Source organism: Sapajus apella, unplaced genomic scaffold (assembly GCF_009761245.1).
Source record: "Sapajus apella isolate SASKATOON/1434 unplaced genomic scaffold, GSC_monkey_1.0 scaffold150, whole genome shotgun sequence".
Taxonomy (NCBI): Eukaryota; Metazoa; Chordata; class Mammalia; order Primates; family Cebidae; genus Sapajus; species Sapajus apella.
Genome location: NW_022437090.1, coordinates 733,810 through 748,049, shown reverse-complemented (window position 1 = coordinate 748,049; position 14,240 = coordinate 733,810). Strand labels below are relative to the sequence as shown.

At 47.4% G+C, this 14,240-nt stretch overlaps 1 protein-coding gene across 1 annotated transcript in view; it reads left to right on the top strand.

The window, feature by feature from the left end:
• The window catches only part of NUGGC (nuclear GTPase, germinal center associated), a 44,495-nt gene that overhangs the window by 19,858 nt on the left and 10,397 nt on the right, over positions 1–14,240 (top strand). The window contains exons 7-10 of the mRNA XM_032265344.1: positions 624–833; positions 8,411–8,586; positions 10,418–10,436; positions 12,287–12,376. Coding sequence (XP_032121235.1) covers positions 624–833; positions 8,411–8,586; positions 10,418–10,436; positions 12,287–12,376 — 495 coding nt within the window. The remainder of the gene's footprint in view (positions 1–623; positions 834–8,410; positions 8,587–10,417; positions 10,437–12,286; positions 12,377–14,240) is intronic.

The following is a 14,240-nucleotide window of genomic DNA, read 5'->3' as shown; positions in this document are numbered from 1 at the left end:
CCATACACTGAAGTGCCCCAGTTGAGATTCACTCTCATAGTTGCTGGCATGGATGTGTCATTGTCCCAAGACATGTTTAAGCAGAAACCGCAGTCTAAGAACTATTCCCTCTCTCATTCACCATCATTAAACTATCCTAGAAATGCCTACCTCTCAAGGTATTTTTTGTAATCGGAAGATAAATTTTAAAAACTCTTTTTAAGATCCAATTTTAGATCAATTTTCAATTTGGAAAATATGATTACCATATCACTGTCAATTTTCTATAGTCATTGCTAGATTTCTGGTAGCGCAAATATCAATTACATATTACTAACGTTAATTTTAGAACGCAGTGTAGTTGAGAAGATGAGCTTATTATCCAGCAATGTTATAACTTCCCTAAGGTTCCATTTGAGCTAACGTTGGTTTTTGTTCCATCTGTCAGGTAAGGAGCTTGAACTTCTTTCCCGGCTCTCAGGTTCTAGGTCCTGCGGATCTGATTGCAGGCCTCCTGATGCCCCTTGTTGGGTACACTTCTTACCCTTACTCGGCATATCTACCATGAACCTGCATCACAGCCAACCCGGGAGAACAGAGCTAGGAGCATGGCTGGTGTGTGTGACTCTGTCCTTCTTCTTCAGGCAGAAGAGCTGTCCATCAAGCTGGACCCCTACATCCGCATGCAGAGGAGAGACTGGGATGAAGAGGCCGCTGAGATGCACATCTGGCCCTTGATCAAACATGTGGAAGTGACTCTTCCCAAATCCGACCTGATCCCAGAAGGGGTCGTGCTGGTGGACATCCCAGGTACAGGCGATTTCAACAGCAAGAGGGACGAGATGTGGAAAAAGGTAAGTGTCTTTAGTAGGCTTAGTTCACTCTTCCCTCAACGCCTCTATCCTTTCTCAAGCAACAAAGCAATAAAATCCCTTTGCTTTCAGCTTCAGGGATTTTATGAGTTCACTGGAATTAAATTCTACCAATTTATTAATTTATTTTTTTGAGACAGAGTCTTGCTTTGTCACCAGGCTGGAGTGCAGTGCTGTGACCTCGGCTCACTGCAACCTCCACCTCCTGGGTTCAAGCTATTCTCTTGCCTCAGCCTCCTGAGTAGCTGGGATTGCAGGCACCCACCACCATATCCAGCTTATTTTTGTATTTTTAGTAGTGACAGGGTTTCACGGTGTTGGCCAGGCTGGTCTAGAACTCCTGATCCTGTGATCTACCTGCCTTGGCCTCCCAAAGTGCTGGGATTACAAGCGTGAGCCACCATACTCCGCCAAATTATTCTAATTTCTGTGTTCTAAGCCTCTGGCCCTGGCAGTATATGAGCGGTCAGAGAAACTGGGGAGGGAGGAATCACAGGATGTGATTGTTGGAGCCAGGACAAGTATGTGTGATGTATGAGAAAGACCAGCAATACCGTGACTCAAGTCAGCAGAGTGATGAAGGACAGAGTGGAACGGGGAGGCTAAGCGCTGGGGACAAAGCAGAGAAGCTGCAGCCAGTCACCAAGAACTAGGAGGCCACAGACTGCGTTGGCTCTAAGGAACAGAAACACCCACTGTTGCAGCCCCAAGTTAAGAGGGGTTATCAAAAGGCTATCAAAGGACCTCATGAGACACAGACAGGCCTCAGGATGGCGGGTCAGGATGGAGGCAGTTGCTCTTGCTCTCATTCTCTGTGTGGTCTCTTGTGCCCATGCTTATTTTGTGCATCGCTCCACAAAGTCCTGCCCCTCTCCCAGCTTTCTCTACTAAGCCATGGGGATCCACAATGTCTAAATGACTGACTTTGCCCTGTTTCTAAATGACCTTGCAGTTCATGTTCCTCCCAGTGTCTGACTATAGTCTTTATGTCTTTATTTTTTTCTTTTCTTTTTCTTTTTTTTTTTTTTGAGACAGAGTCTTGCTCTGTCACCCAAGCTGGAGTATAGTGGTGTGATTTTGGCTCACTGTAACCCCCGCCTCCCAGGTTCAACCGATTCTCCTGCCTCAGCCTCCTGAGTAGCTGGAACTACAGGTGCATGCCACCATGCCCTGCTAATTTTTTTTTTATATTTTTAGTAGAGACAGGGTTTTACCCTGTCAGCCAGGATGGTCTGGATCTCCTGACCTTGTGATCCTCCAGACCTTGGCCTTCCAAAGTGCTGGAATTACAGGTGTGAGCCACCACACCTGGCCAGTCTTTATGTCTTTCAGCTCAAATTCCCAAGGAGAAAAACCTGAGCGGTTACTGCCCAGCGAGTGAATTAGCTTTCTGGAATAGGTACCCATTGCTAGTGAGATCAGCTGTGGCTGAAGGTGGTCGTTTGGAAGAAGGTTCGCTCATCCCGTCAGTCAAGGGCTTGGGGAGCGGTTCAATTCCAGCAAGTGAATGCTTAGGCACCCCCTACATGTGAGCTGAACAGCCACTCCCCAGGCGTGTGCACCACAAGAAAGTTAAGCAGGAGGATAGTTAAATCTGCACTTAGTGGCTAGAGGTTGAGCTATTTCTAAGAATGCATCTCCTTGTTCATTTATTTTTCATGTATCAAACACATACCCTATACTCAGCACTGAGGATGCAAACATTGTAGCTACGCCTGCCATCCCAGCACTTTGGGAGGCTGAGGTAGGCAGATCATTTGAGATCAGGAGTTCAAGAACTGTCTGGCCAACATGGTGAATCCCGTCTCTACCAAAAAATCGAAAAATTAATTAGGCTTGGTGGTCCACACCTGTAGTCCTAGCTACTTGGGAGGTTGAGGTGGGAGAATTGCTTGAACCTGGGAGGCAGAGGCTGCAGGGAGCCAAGATCGTGCTGCTGCACTCCAGCCTGCGTGACGAGACCCTGTTTCAACAAAAAAATTATAACTAATAATAGGCATTTGCTGTATGACTTTGGGCTACGTGATGCTGTAAGTGAAGTAAGTTACTGCTGGTAACACTAGGGTTTTCACCCAGCCAAGATGCCTTGGGAGCCTCTGTTCTTAACCCCTGCTATATTTTACACGGTAGAACTAACTCGATGAAAAGTGAATGAGGAGTTGCAGAGCAAGACCTGTTACGTCAAGAAGCTTACATGTGCATGCCACGTTTATAAATGCACAGCGGCAGAACGCCCCTGCCTTCTAAGCTACACATCCAACAGTTGACAGCAGTTTCTGTGTTTATTAACACTTTTTACTACATACATCTGTGTAGCATTTGCATATTTTTTAAACACATGTATTGCTTTTACAAATAAAATGTTGAAGGCCGAATAAAACAATGTTGAATGAGAAGCAGAGCCTTCTCACAAGTCTTAGCATTGTCTAATAGAAGAGCTACACCCCGTGGCAGAAAGTGATGGATGAGAGGTAGGAGAGATTGCATTCCTTCAGCAAACACCTATTGATTATCTGCTTAACTTTGTAGTAGCTTTTGTAGGGACGAAATCCTATTGCTTGTGAGTTTCGTAGTCCATAGTAATTAATAAGCCATATCACTTTTAAAAAGGGAGCACAAAGTGATTCATTTCCATATAGAGGTGGGTGGGGCTTCAGAAGGGACATGCTCAGCCTCCCCCAGGCAAACGAGGAGGCTGCGGTTGAAACCTCCCGAGCACCATTGCTGGCCAGAGAGCAGCGTCAGCGTGGAGCTGGAGGGCTGAGGAAGCTGGCCTGGTGGGGGCAGGGAGCGTCTTCCTGGGTGAAGGGAAGGAGTGTGGGGTGGGTGGAGGAAGGAGGCTGTGGAAGACAGGCCTGGAGAAGTTCCGGGGTCTTTAGCTCTACTGCACCAGAGTTTGGCTTCCTGGGAAAACTTACAGAAAGAGAGGGACTGGGGCCTGTGATTGAGAAAGGGCATGGTAGACAGAGGCGCTCTGGACCACAGGGTGGGAGGAACCCAGGAGCCCCGGAGCTGGACGAGGACTGGGAGTAGAGACCAGCATCAGTGAGTTGTGAGCAGCTCAGCAGCTGCCGAAGAATCCAGTTCCTGAAGCTCCACAGGTTTGTTGAGATGAATGAATGTGTGCCAGGGGAGCTTGGTGACCACGGCTTCCCGTCTCAATCTAGGACAGGCTCCAGCCTCTGCCCTGATTGTACAGATGAAGACGTGAAGGCTCAGAGAGGGGAAGTAACTTGTCCAGGATCCCACAGCCTTGAACTGGAGAGCAGGTTTCCTAACTTCCTTGCTGGGGCTCTGTCTACCCCTCTCGCCCCAGGACACGCTCTGTATTATGTCCTCCTCCAGGAGGAAGGCAGCCCCTGTGTCCTTCCCCTTGGTCAGTGCCCCGGGCCTGGCCTTGTAAGCCTTAGTTTCTGCAGGGCCTCAGATCCTGGGGTGGAAATCTCCAACCTTGGCTAGTTCCAGGCTCAGGCAAGGGAACGACAGCCCAGGAAGGCGGCCAGGGACTCTCACTGGATGGAGCCGCGGCTCAGCCAGTTCAGATACACGGGGCAGCTCATCAAAGCCGGCAACTCTGGCTCAGAAAACATGCTCTGGGGAGGTCGGGCTGAAGCAAGGGGTGGTCCCCAGTGTGCTCTGCCTGGCCCGGCTCTCCTGCATTCTTGTGGGTTTTTTGACCTCCTCTCACAAGAAGTCACTCAAGACTCCCACTTTGCAGGGAGAGCAGCGTGGTGGCCCTCCCCAGGTCTCTCAGGCTGCCAGGCTTGCCTTCCCTAAACCCCGGTATGAATTCTGATGTCCCTGAATCTGATCTGCCACTTAGAAGTCATGTGACTTGAGACATGTCTCGGAACCCCTCTGAGGCCCATTCTCCTTGTGGGGCCTGGGGAGATGCAGATGGGGGTGGTGGGACGCCGTCTCATCTGCTCCTAAGTCCAGCTGTTCTGGTTGTATAGAAATGCTTTTTTGGTATCTTCTGCACCACTTACTGGCGGTGGGGAGCTTCGTGTGGGGCCTGAAATGTAAGGGGGACCACTGCCCCCTTCATGGTTGCTGTTCTTTTCCCCTGTTAACGAACACTAAGCACCTGTGGCTTCCCAGGACTGTTGAAATGCGCGCTCCGAATGACGAGACCCCCCCTCCCCCAAGCAGGCTTTGTGCGCGCAACATGGCTGTTTATTCACCCAGGTGCGGTGGGCTGAGTCCGAAAAGAATCAGCAGAGGGCCGTTGGATAGGAGTTGGTTGTATAGGTTTGGGGTAGGCAGTGCAAAGTGACAGAAGTTACAGTTTAGGGCGGTTTTTGCAAGCTGGGAGGGGGTCGTAGGGTCTGGAGTCACGAAGTTGACCAGGGTCGGTTACAAAGTCCAATGGCCTTATCCACTGAGGCGGGAATAAGGAACAATAGAGAATGTCTCAAAGCTGATTAGGCGCCACAGGGGTGGATCATTTCCTCTCCTTATCGTGGTCTTCCAGGGACTTCAGATTTTCCAGGAACTCATCTGGACTGTCCGTGCAGGTCACGAGGTTACCATGGCATCTGTGGTGCTGTCAGTCAGCCTAAAAGACTTTACAAGGACCATGGGGAATATGAAGGTGACGGGGGCCCTGCCCCTGAGGAGCTCCCAGCCTGGCATCCTAAAGGTCTGCCACTTGCTGGACTATTCTCTGCCCACTGTTGACACGACAGAGCTGGAAGCTGCTGCTACTTTTGTTTTGTTTTGTTGGAGACAGGATCTTGCTCTGTTGCCCAGGCTGGAGCGCAGTGGCACAGCGGTGGCTCACTGCAACCTCAACCCTCCTGTCCCAGCCTCCCGAGTAGCTGGGGCTACAGGTGCACATCACCACGCTTGGTTAATATTTTTTGTAGGGATGAGATTTTACCATGTTACTCAGGCTGGTCTTGAACTCCTAAGCTCAAGTGATCTGCCTGCTTCAGCTTCCCAAATGGGCACGAGCCACCACATCTGGCCCAGACCCCAAAGCTTTTCTAAGTTGATTATAGTTTGGGAAGCAGAAGGGCCATAATGGTTTTTATATTCTTGCCTAAATCAAAGTCTGTTCACGTATAGAGGAGAGTCAGGACCCATGGTTGTGTGGCCCTGCGTGAGTCTCTTTACCACTTGGGCCTCATTTACTTCCCATAATCCAAGGAGTTTGTCTAACTCGAGAAACTGATGCTTTTTAAGCAATGATTTATGGGTCCAAAAGATTTATGGACAGAGGGTAGAGGGCATTGAGCAGATCGTGGTTCCAGGTCCTCCACTCCCAATTCAACCAGAGCAATTCTGCTTTTAAAAATCAAGTTTGCCGGGCGCGGTGGCTCAAGCCTGTAATCCCAGCACTTTGGGAGGCCGAGGCGGGTGGATCACGAGGTCAAGAGATCGAGACCATCCTGGTCAACATGGTGAAACCCCGTCTCTACTAAAAATACAAAAAATTAGCTGGGCATGGTGGTGCGTGCCTGTAATCCCAGCTACTCAGGAGGCTGAGGCAGGAGAATTGCCTGAACCCAGGAGGCGGAGGTTGCGGTGAGCCGAGATCGCGCCATTGCATTCCAGCCTGGGTAACAAGAGCGAAACTCTGTCCCAAAAAAAAAAAATCAAGTTTATTTTAGGAGGCTGAGGTGGGCGGATCACCTGGGGTCAGGAGTTCGAGACCAGACTGACCAGCATGGAGAAACCACATCTCTACTAAAAATACAAAAAATAATACAAAAAAAAAAATTAGCAGGGCATGGTGGTGCATGCCTGTAATCCCAGATACTCTGGAGGCTGAGGCAGGAGAATTGCTTGAACCTGGGAGATGGAGGTTGTGGTGAGCTGGTATCACCCCATTGCACTCCAGCCTGGGCAACAAGAGTGAAACTCCATATATAAAAAAATCAAGTTTGTATGTTGGAATTCTAACTAAGATTTCATTTGAAAAAGGCTCCCCTGCTAAAAGCAAGCTGAAACCCACTGTCCAGGATAAGGGTTTCTTAACCTCTTGACATTTTGGGCTGCCAGATAATTCTTTGTGGGATGGGGTGGGGGTGGGGGTGGGGCTTTCCTGTGCATTGAAAAATATTCAGCAGCATCCTCGGCCTCTACCCGCTAGCACCCCCCAAGTTGTCACAGTTAAAAATGTCTCCAGACATTGCCAAATACACATGCTCATTGACGTACCATGGAATTGCATCCTGATAAGCTCACTGTAAGCTGTAATCATAAATCCAGCCATCCTGATTGTCTTAGACTCACCAATTGTTCAGCAAACCCATTGTAAAGTTGTAAAGACAAAGAGTAAGCTGAATCATCACAAATTGGAGACTCGCTGTATCTTCTGGGGCACAAAATCTATACTAGTTAAAAACTATGGGTATAAAGTGAAATGGTGATTTAGTTACCACGTCACAAACTTGTCACCCCTTTATATGCAAAGCACTGAGGAACCCCAAATAAACTCAATCCCTGAGTTGAACCAGATTTTCATTTATGTGGAGGTAAGACAACAGTAAGAATACAATTAGAGAAATGTCACAAGGCTACACATCACTGTCATGTGAAAGTTGCATATTTAATAGAGCAACATTTATGCCATTAATGCGTTGTTATTTCATGTTCATTGGCTTTTGCAACTTGTCAAATGGTTTCTGGCTCCCTGCTGCCATCTGGTGGCATTGCATTAAACATGCAGGTGCAGTCAAACCAAAATGATGCCGCCAGGTGACAGCTTGGGGGTAGGGGCACCACGAAATCTAGGTCTGGAGAAACAAGACTCTCCCCCAGGGGACAACTGAGATAAAGCCAGCCAGTGATGGATCTGGGACTGGCTGGAGGGCTGATTTATGGAATTCTGTCGATCTCTAATGCCGCAAACTTCTGTGAAGCCTCTCCTGTGTGGTAAGCTCTGGGTTTAAGGTGAGGTGGATCCCAAGAGGAAAGGTGCAGATGGCTGCTTCCCACTGTGGGGCAGAGAGCAGACCTGGTGCGTCACTGTGTCTCAAAGGCGCTGCGGGAGGTTAAGTCCAGATGTTACAGGACGCAGAGGCTAGCCCACGCTTGAGGGGCCCTCCAATCTTGAGGGACAAGTTGGGCTAGGCGGAGGCTGTGGCCAGGGAGTTAACAGAACAAGGCACATATGAGAAATGGCACATAGCTCAGTTTCTATCTCTCTGCTAGTTAAAAGCTACAGGTATAAAGCAAAATGATAATTATCAAGTCACAAACTTGTCACCCCTTTATGTGCAAAGTGCCGAGGAACTGCAAATAAACTCAATCCCCGAATTGAACCAGATTTTCATTTATGTGGAGGTAAGATAAGAGTAGCAATACAATTAGAGAAGTGTCACAAGGCTATGCATGACCGTCATGTGAAAGTTACATATTCAATAGAGCAACATTTATGCCATTAATGCGTTGTTATTTCATGTTCATTGGCCCGCTGGTGCACAGAGTGTGGAGGGGAGCTGTGAGGGGTGGGACTGGAGGGAGAGGCTGAAGCAGTACATTAGGGAATCGGTCCTCGGGAGCCGTGACTCCATTCCTGTGCTGACACATGGTGTGGTCATGTTTTGCAGACCATTGACAAGTGCTCGGTGATCTGGGTGTTGAGTGATGTAGAGCGAGTTTCTGGGGGGCGAGCCCACGAAGACCTTCTGAATGAGAGCATCAAAGCCTGCCAGCGGGGCTTCTGTAGGGATGTGGCCCTGGTGGTCACCAAGACGGACAAACTCCACTTGCCAGAATACCTAAGGTATTGTGCTGGGCTCGCGGGGATGGGGGCTCCAGCCAGGGGCTTTCGTCTGTGGGTCCTGATTACAGTAGCACGGAGCTTGACTTATAACATGGTGAGCATCTTGGGCTTCACGAAGTGACTGTTGGGGATGAAAGAAAAGGCTGGTGACTTCCTGGGACATCAGGACCCTTGGTTGGGTTGTCTCGGGAATCTGAACCTCCCAGCGTAACTGCTTAGTGCCAAGCTGGTATCCCCTACATAGCTCCGGGGGTGCCACTCACATGTACCAGATGCAGGTGGTACCTCCTGCACTGTGGGATGTGATGGTCCCACCTGCCCCACAGATGTAGAAAGTGTAGATGCCCCCGTAACTAGGAGGTACAGCCCATAATCCTATCTGGCAGGGTACAGCTTTTTTCTTTGAAACAGAGTCTTGCTTTGTTGCCCAGGCTAGAGTGCAATGGTTTGATCTCGGTTTACTGCAACCTCTGCCTTCCGGGTTCAAGCAATTCTCCTGCCTCAGCCTCCTGAGTAGCTGGGATTACAGGTGCCAGCTAGTACGCCTCACTAATTTTTGTATTTTTAGTAGAGACAGGGTTTCGCCATGTTGGCCAGAGTGGTCTTGAACTCCGGACCTCAGGTGATCCACCCACCTCAGCCTCCCAAAGTGCTGGGATTACAGGCATGGGCCTGTGCCTGGCCTAGGGTACAGCTTTGATGTTTCAGGTTTTTTACTCCTGAGTGTTCTAAAAATCATTAAAAACATTTATTTTTGTTTTTATAAGTTCCAGGGTGCAGGAATGTGCAGGTTTGTTACACAGTAAACATGTGCCATGGTGGTTTGCTGCACAGATCAACCCATCTTCTAGGTTTAAGCCCAGCATTCCCAGCCAGAGACTCATGAGCTTTTTAACTCACTTGCAACAGGTTCTTAAGGTTTTAGAACTTCAGGCAAAGGTAGATGCATTCTCTTAAGAGTCGTGTTCTAACAAATAACAGTGAAAATTAAGCATTTTAGGGCTTACTAGATGTGGGTTTCCATGGAGAACTCTGTTGTCCTATAGCTAGGAAGGCTATAACTTACCTTCCATATTGGGACATTTTCGAGAGTGAGGGGGGAGTGATTAGTCCTTAGAGGGGATCAGCAGGTATAAACTGGGCTTTCCTGGATCCATGGGGTGTGTGCTCATGGGATGTGATGTCACGGATGCTTCTCGCCTCCAAGAGCTGCTTTACCGGCCCCTCCACCCTTTCCTCTACGCCCGCTGAAGCTTGGGTCTGACTGCCATCTCCAGGAATTCACTTAGTCTCATGGGTTGGAATTGCAGCTTCATTTTTTTCCCTCCAGCATTATTCCCCGTCTCACCCCAGCGCAGAATAATATCTCTGGCCCTCCCTTTCCAATGCCAACGCTGACATTCACATAAGTAAATCTGATTTATTAATAATAAGTATTTATTGAACGTGGCTAGGGACTGTAGATTCAGAGGCACCTTGCCCAGTCTCTGAGTTCATTGTCTGTAGGATGGTTAAAGGTTATACGTGAAAGGACGAGCCAGGTGCTACCGGAACCCAGGGTGAGAAGGCTGCGTTTTTGACTGGGACAGGGAGTGAGGTCACAGAAAACGTTCACGGTTGACAAAACGCTGACTGGCCATTGAGAAATGCAGGCACTTTTTTCAAGTGGATGCTGGAGGTGGGTCAGAAGAGAGAGCATCGGGTCAAAGAAAGACCTTATGAAAAGGCACAGACACAGGGCAGCATGTGTTACTTTTGAGGAAAATTGAAGGACTGCCATGGCACATCGTAAAATTTAAGTAATTGTTACATTTTTCTAATTATGTTTCAGGGAAAGAAAGGCGGGAAATGTAAGTATGAACTAGTTCTTTTTCTTTTTAAATTATTATTATTATTTTCTGAGACAGAGTCTTACTCTGTCAGCCAGGCTGGAGTGTGGTGGTACAATCTCGGCTCACTGCAACCTCTGCCTCCCAGATTCAAGCGATTCTCCTGTCTCAGCCTCCGGAGTAGCTGGGATTACTGGCACATACCACCACGCCCAGCTAATTTTTGTATTTTTAGTAGAGATGGGGTTTCACCATGTTGACCAGGCTGGTCTTGAACTCCTGACCTCAGATGATCCGCCCATCTCCACCTCCCGTATTGCTGGGATTACAGGCATGAGCCACCATGCCTAACCTGAACTAGTTCTTTTTAAAATAATACTTTTTATGACTGATATTACAGTTGACCCTTGAACAACTTAGAGGTTAGGGTGCCATCCCCCTGCTCAGTCAAAAATCCACACATAATTTTTGATTCCCCAAAAACTTAACTACTAATAGCCCACCCTTGATTGAAAGTCTTACCGATACAGTCAATTAATACATATTTTGTATGCTATGGGTATTATGTTCTGTATTCTTACAATTAAATAAGCTAGAGAAAAGAAAATGTTATTAAGAAAATCATAAGGAAGACCAGGCGTGGTATCTCACACCTGTAATCCCAGCACTTTGGGATGCCAAGACAGGTCATCTGAGGTCGGGAGTTCAAGACCAGCCTGACCAACATGGAGAAACCTCATCTCTACTAAAAATACAAAATTAGCCGGGCGTGGTGGCTACTTGGGAGGCTGAGGCAGGAGAACCACTTGAACCCAGGAGGCAGAGTTTGCAGTTAGCTGGGATCGCACCATTGTATTCCAGCCGGGGCAATAATAGTGAAACTCCCTCTCAAAAGAAAAACAAAAAAATCATAAGGAAGAGAAAATACATTTACAATACGGTACTGTATTTATCAATACTGTAAGTTTACTTCATCTGTTTACAAGATGAATCCTACATCTAAAATGACAGGCAACCACAGCTGCAGACCTCAATCTATAGTTCATATGAAGCAATTCAACCTTTTCTTATGATGTCATGGCTTTTCTCTGCTACTTGGGAGCCCTCCAGGATCACTGGACTTCACATGGGTCCCATGGTGTTATTCAAGATTTAGGGTATTGCACTAAGCAGGTTGAAAAATACATGAGAACTGCAAGAGATCACTTTTTAAATGCAATTTACCGGACCAATGAACCGCTCACATGGAGATGATTAGCATCACATGGTGTTTGGCCTTTTAAGTGGATATTGGCAACACTTGAGCTCACCACAACTTCAAAAGGGATGGCTCTGAAGTGATTGCAGTAGTGTAGTGTGTACCACAGTTCATTATATGCAGTTATAATTTAATGTTACATCTTAACGTTTGTTTATATTTCTCCTGACTGCAAATGGTGCCATGTACCGTCTGTAGGTATTTACAGAAGTTTTGATAAATTTTAACTTTTTATAATAGAAACGTGTGCATTTCATGGTAATACATGATCGAATCTAAACTGGAATCTACATCTATTTTATGCATTCATGATATGCCTTTTTCTTAATTTTTTTGATAGTTCTAGGCTACAGGGTTTGTGAGTTTTTTCAAATTGTTGCAAATCTTCAAAATCTTTTTCAGTATGTTTATTGAAAAAGAATCCATGTATAAGTGGACCCACACAGTTCAAACTCATGTTGTCCAAGGGTCAACTGCGTATAATTCCAATACAGTACCTGCATATTTGACTGTCTGGAGCAAATGAAGATCTGCCGAAAAATGTGCATCTTACCACGTCATCACTGTTGATAACGCTGCTCTCTGCATGCTTTTGTGTCCTTTCACAACCTAGCAAGCCATTCAGAGTCCGCGAGAGGCTGTTTTAGAAAGAAATGAAATGATAAAACTACAGAGGACTAGAATTCTCAAGGAAAAACTGGAGGTGAGTTAACAGGGTTCCTTATGTGTTTTTCTGTATCCCAGCAACCAGATTTTGGGAAACAAACATATACCTGTTATTGCGTAGTTGCAAGGGCAAAAGCTTTGGAATAGACTTGTTTTGTTTTGTTTTGTTTTTGAGAGGGGGGTCTCACTCTGTTGGCCAGGCTGGAGTGCAGTGGTGTAGTGTGATCTCGGCTCACTGTAACCTCTGCCTCTCAGGCTCAAGAGATCCTCCCACCTCAGCCTCTCAAGTAGCTGGGACTATAGGCATGCACCACCATGTCTGGCTAATTTTTATAGTTTTTGTAAAGATTGGGTTACACCACATTGTCCAGAGCATTCTCAAACTCCTGGGCTCAAGTGATCCACCTGCCTTGACTTCCCAAAGTGCTGGGATTACTAACCCGGAGTAGACAGTTTGGGTTTAACCTAGTCCCACTGCTTTGGTTACCTCTCTAAGGCTCTATTTTCTCATCCTTAAAGTGGGGAGATGATGATACCTATCTCCTGTGCTTGTCGGAAGGGTCGAATGAGCATGTGGGCCACCGAGGTGTAGGCCCAGGAGAGTCTGGGGTCTCCATACAGTGAGGAATTCTGGAGTGCTGTGGGACTTGGAGGAAAGATGCCGGGTCACACTGGTGGCAGGGGAGATGGGACTAGGGAGGTGTTCAAGGGAAACTCAGCCTCTGAGCAGAATTTTATTTTATTATTATTACTTTTTAAGACTGAATCTCACTCTGTGACCCAGGCTGGAGTGCAGTGGCACAATCTTGGCTCATTGCAGCCTCCGTCTTCTGGGTTCATGCAATTCTCCTGCCTCAGCCTCCTGAGTAGCTGGGATTACAGGCACATGCCACCAGGCCCAGCTAATTTTTGTATTTTTAGTAGAAATGGGGTTTTACCATGTTGACCAGGCTGGTCTTGAACTCCTGACCTCAGATGACTGGCCCGCATTAGCCTCCCAAAGTGCTGGGATTACAGGTGTGAGCCACCACGCCTGGTCAATTTTATTATTATTATTTTTAAAGACAGGGATTTTACTATGTTGCTTAGGCTGGTCTCAAACTCCTGGGCTGACCAACATGGTGAAAGCCCATATTCACTAAAAATACAAAAATTAGCGGGGCTTGGTGGCAGGTACTTGTAATCCCGGCTACTTGGGAGGCTGAGGCAGGAGAATGAGCTGAAGTGATCCTTCTGCCTCAGCCTCCCACGTAGCTGGGACTACCGGTCGGCAGGGACCACAGCGCTCTGCTGATCAGAATTTTAAAGAACCTGTAGTCTTTAGTAAGGTGAAAAAGTCGAGAAGGCGCTTTTGAGGCAGAAGCAAGAACACCACTGACATAGGCTGCTGTGCTCGGTGAACGGCAGGCGAGTTGCTTGGAAAGGTGCGGAGAGGGAGTGAGAGGGTGCGGACAGGGCTAGGGCCCGAACAGTGTTTTCTTATTTTTACTATTTTGTCACTAAAATAGGTACAAATATACAACTCTTTACCATAATAGTCTGTTTGTTTTCCCTTTTCTTTTGAGATGGAGTCTCACACTGTTGCCCAGGCTGGAGTGCAGTGGCGTGATCTCAGCTCACTGCAACCTCCACCTCCTGGGTTCAAGTGATTCTCCTGCCTCAGCCTCCTGAGTAGCTGGGAATACAGGCACCCCCCACCACAATCAGTGAATTTTTGTATTTTTAATAGAGATGGGGTTTCACCATGTTGGTCAGGGTGGCCTCAAACTCCTGACCTCGTGTACCTCCCACCTCAGCCTCCCAAAGTGCTGCGATTAAATGCGTGAGCCACCATGACTGGCCTTTTTTTTCTCTTTTTTTTTTTTTTTTTTTTTGAGACAGAATCTTGCTCTGTCACCCAG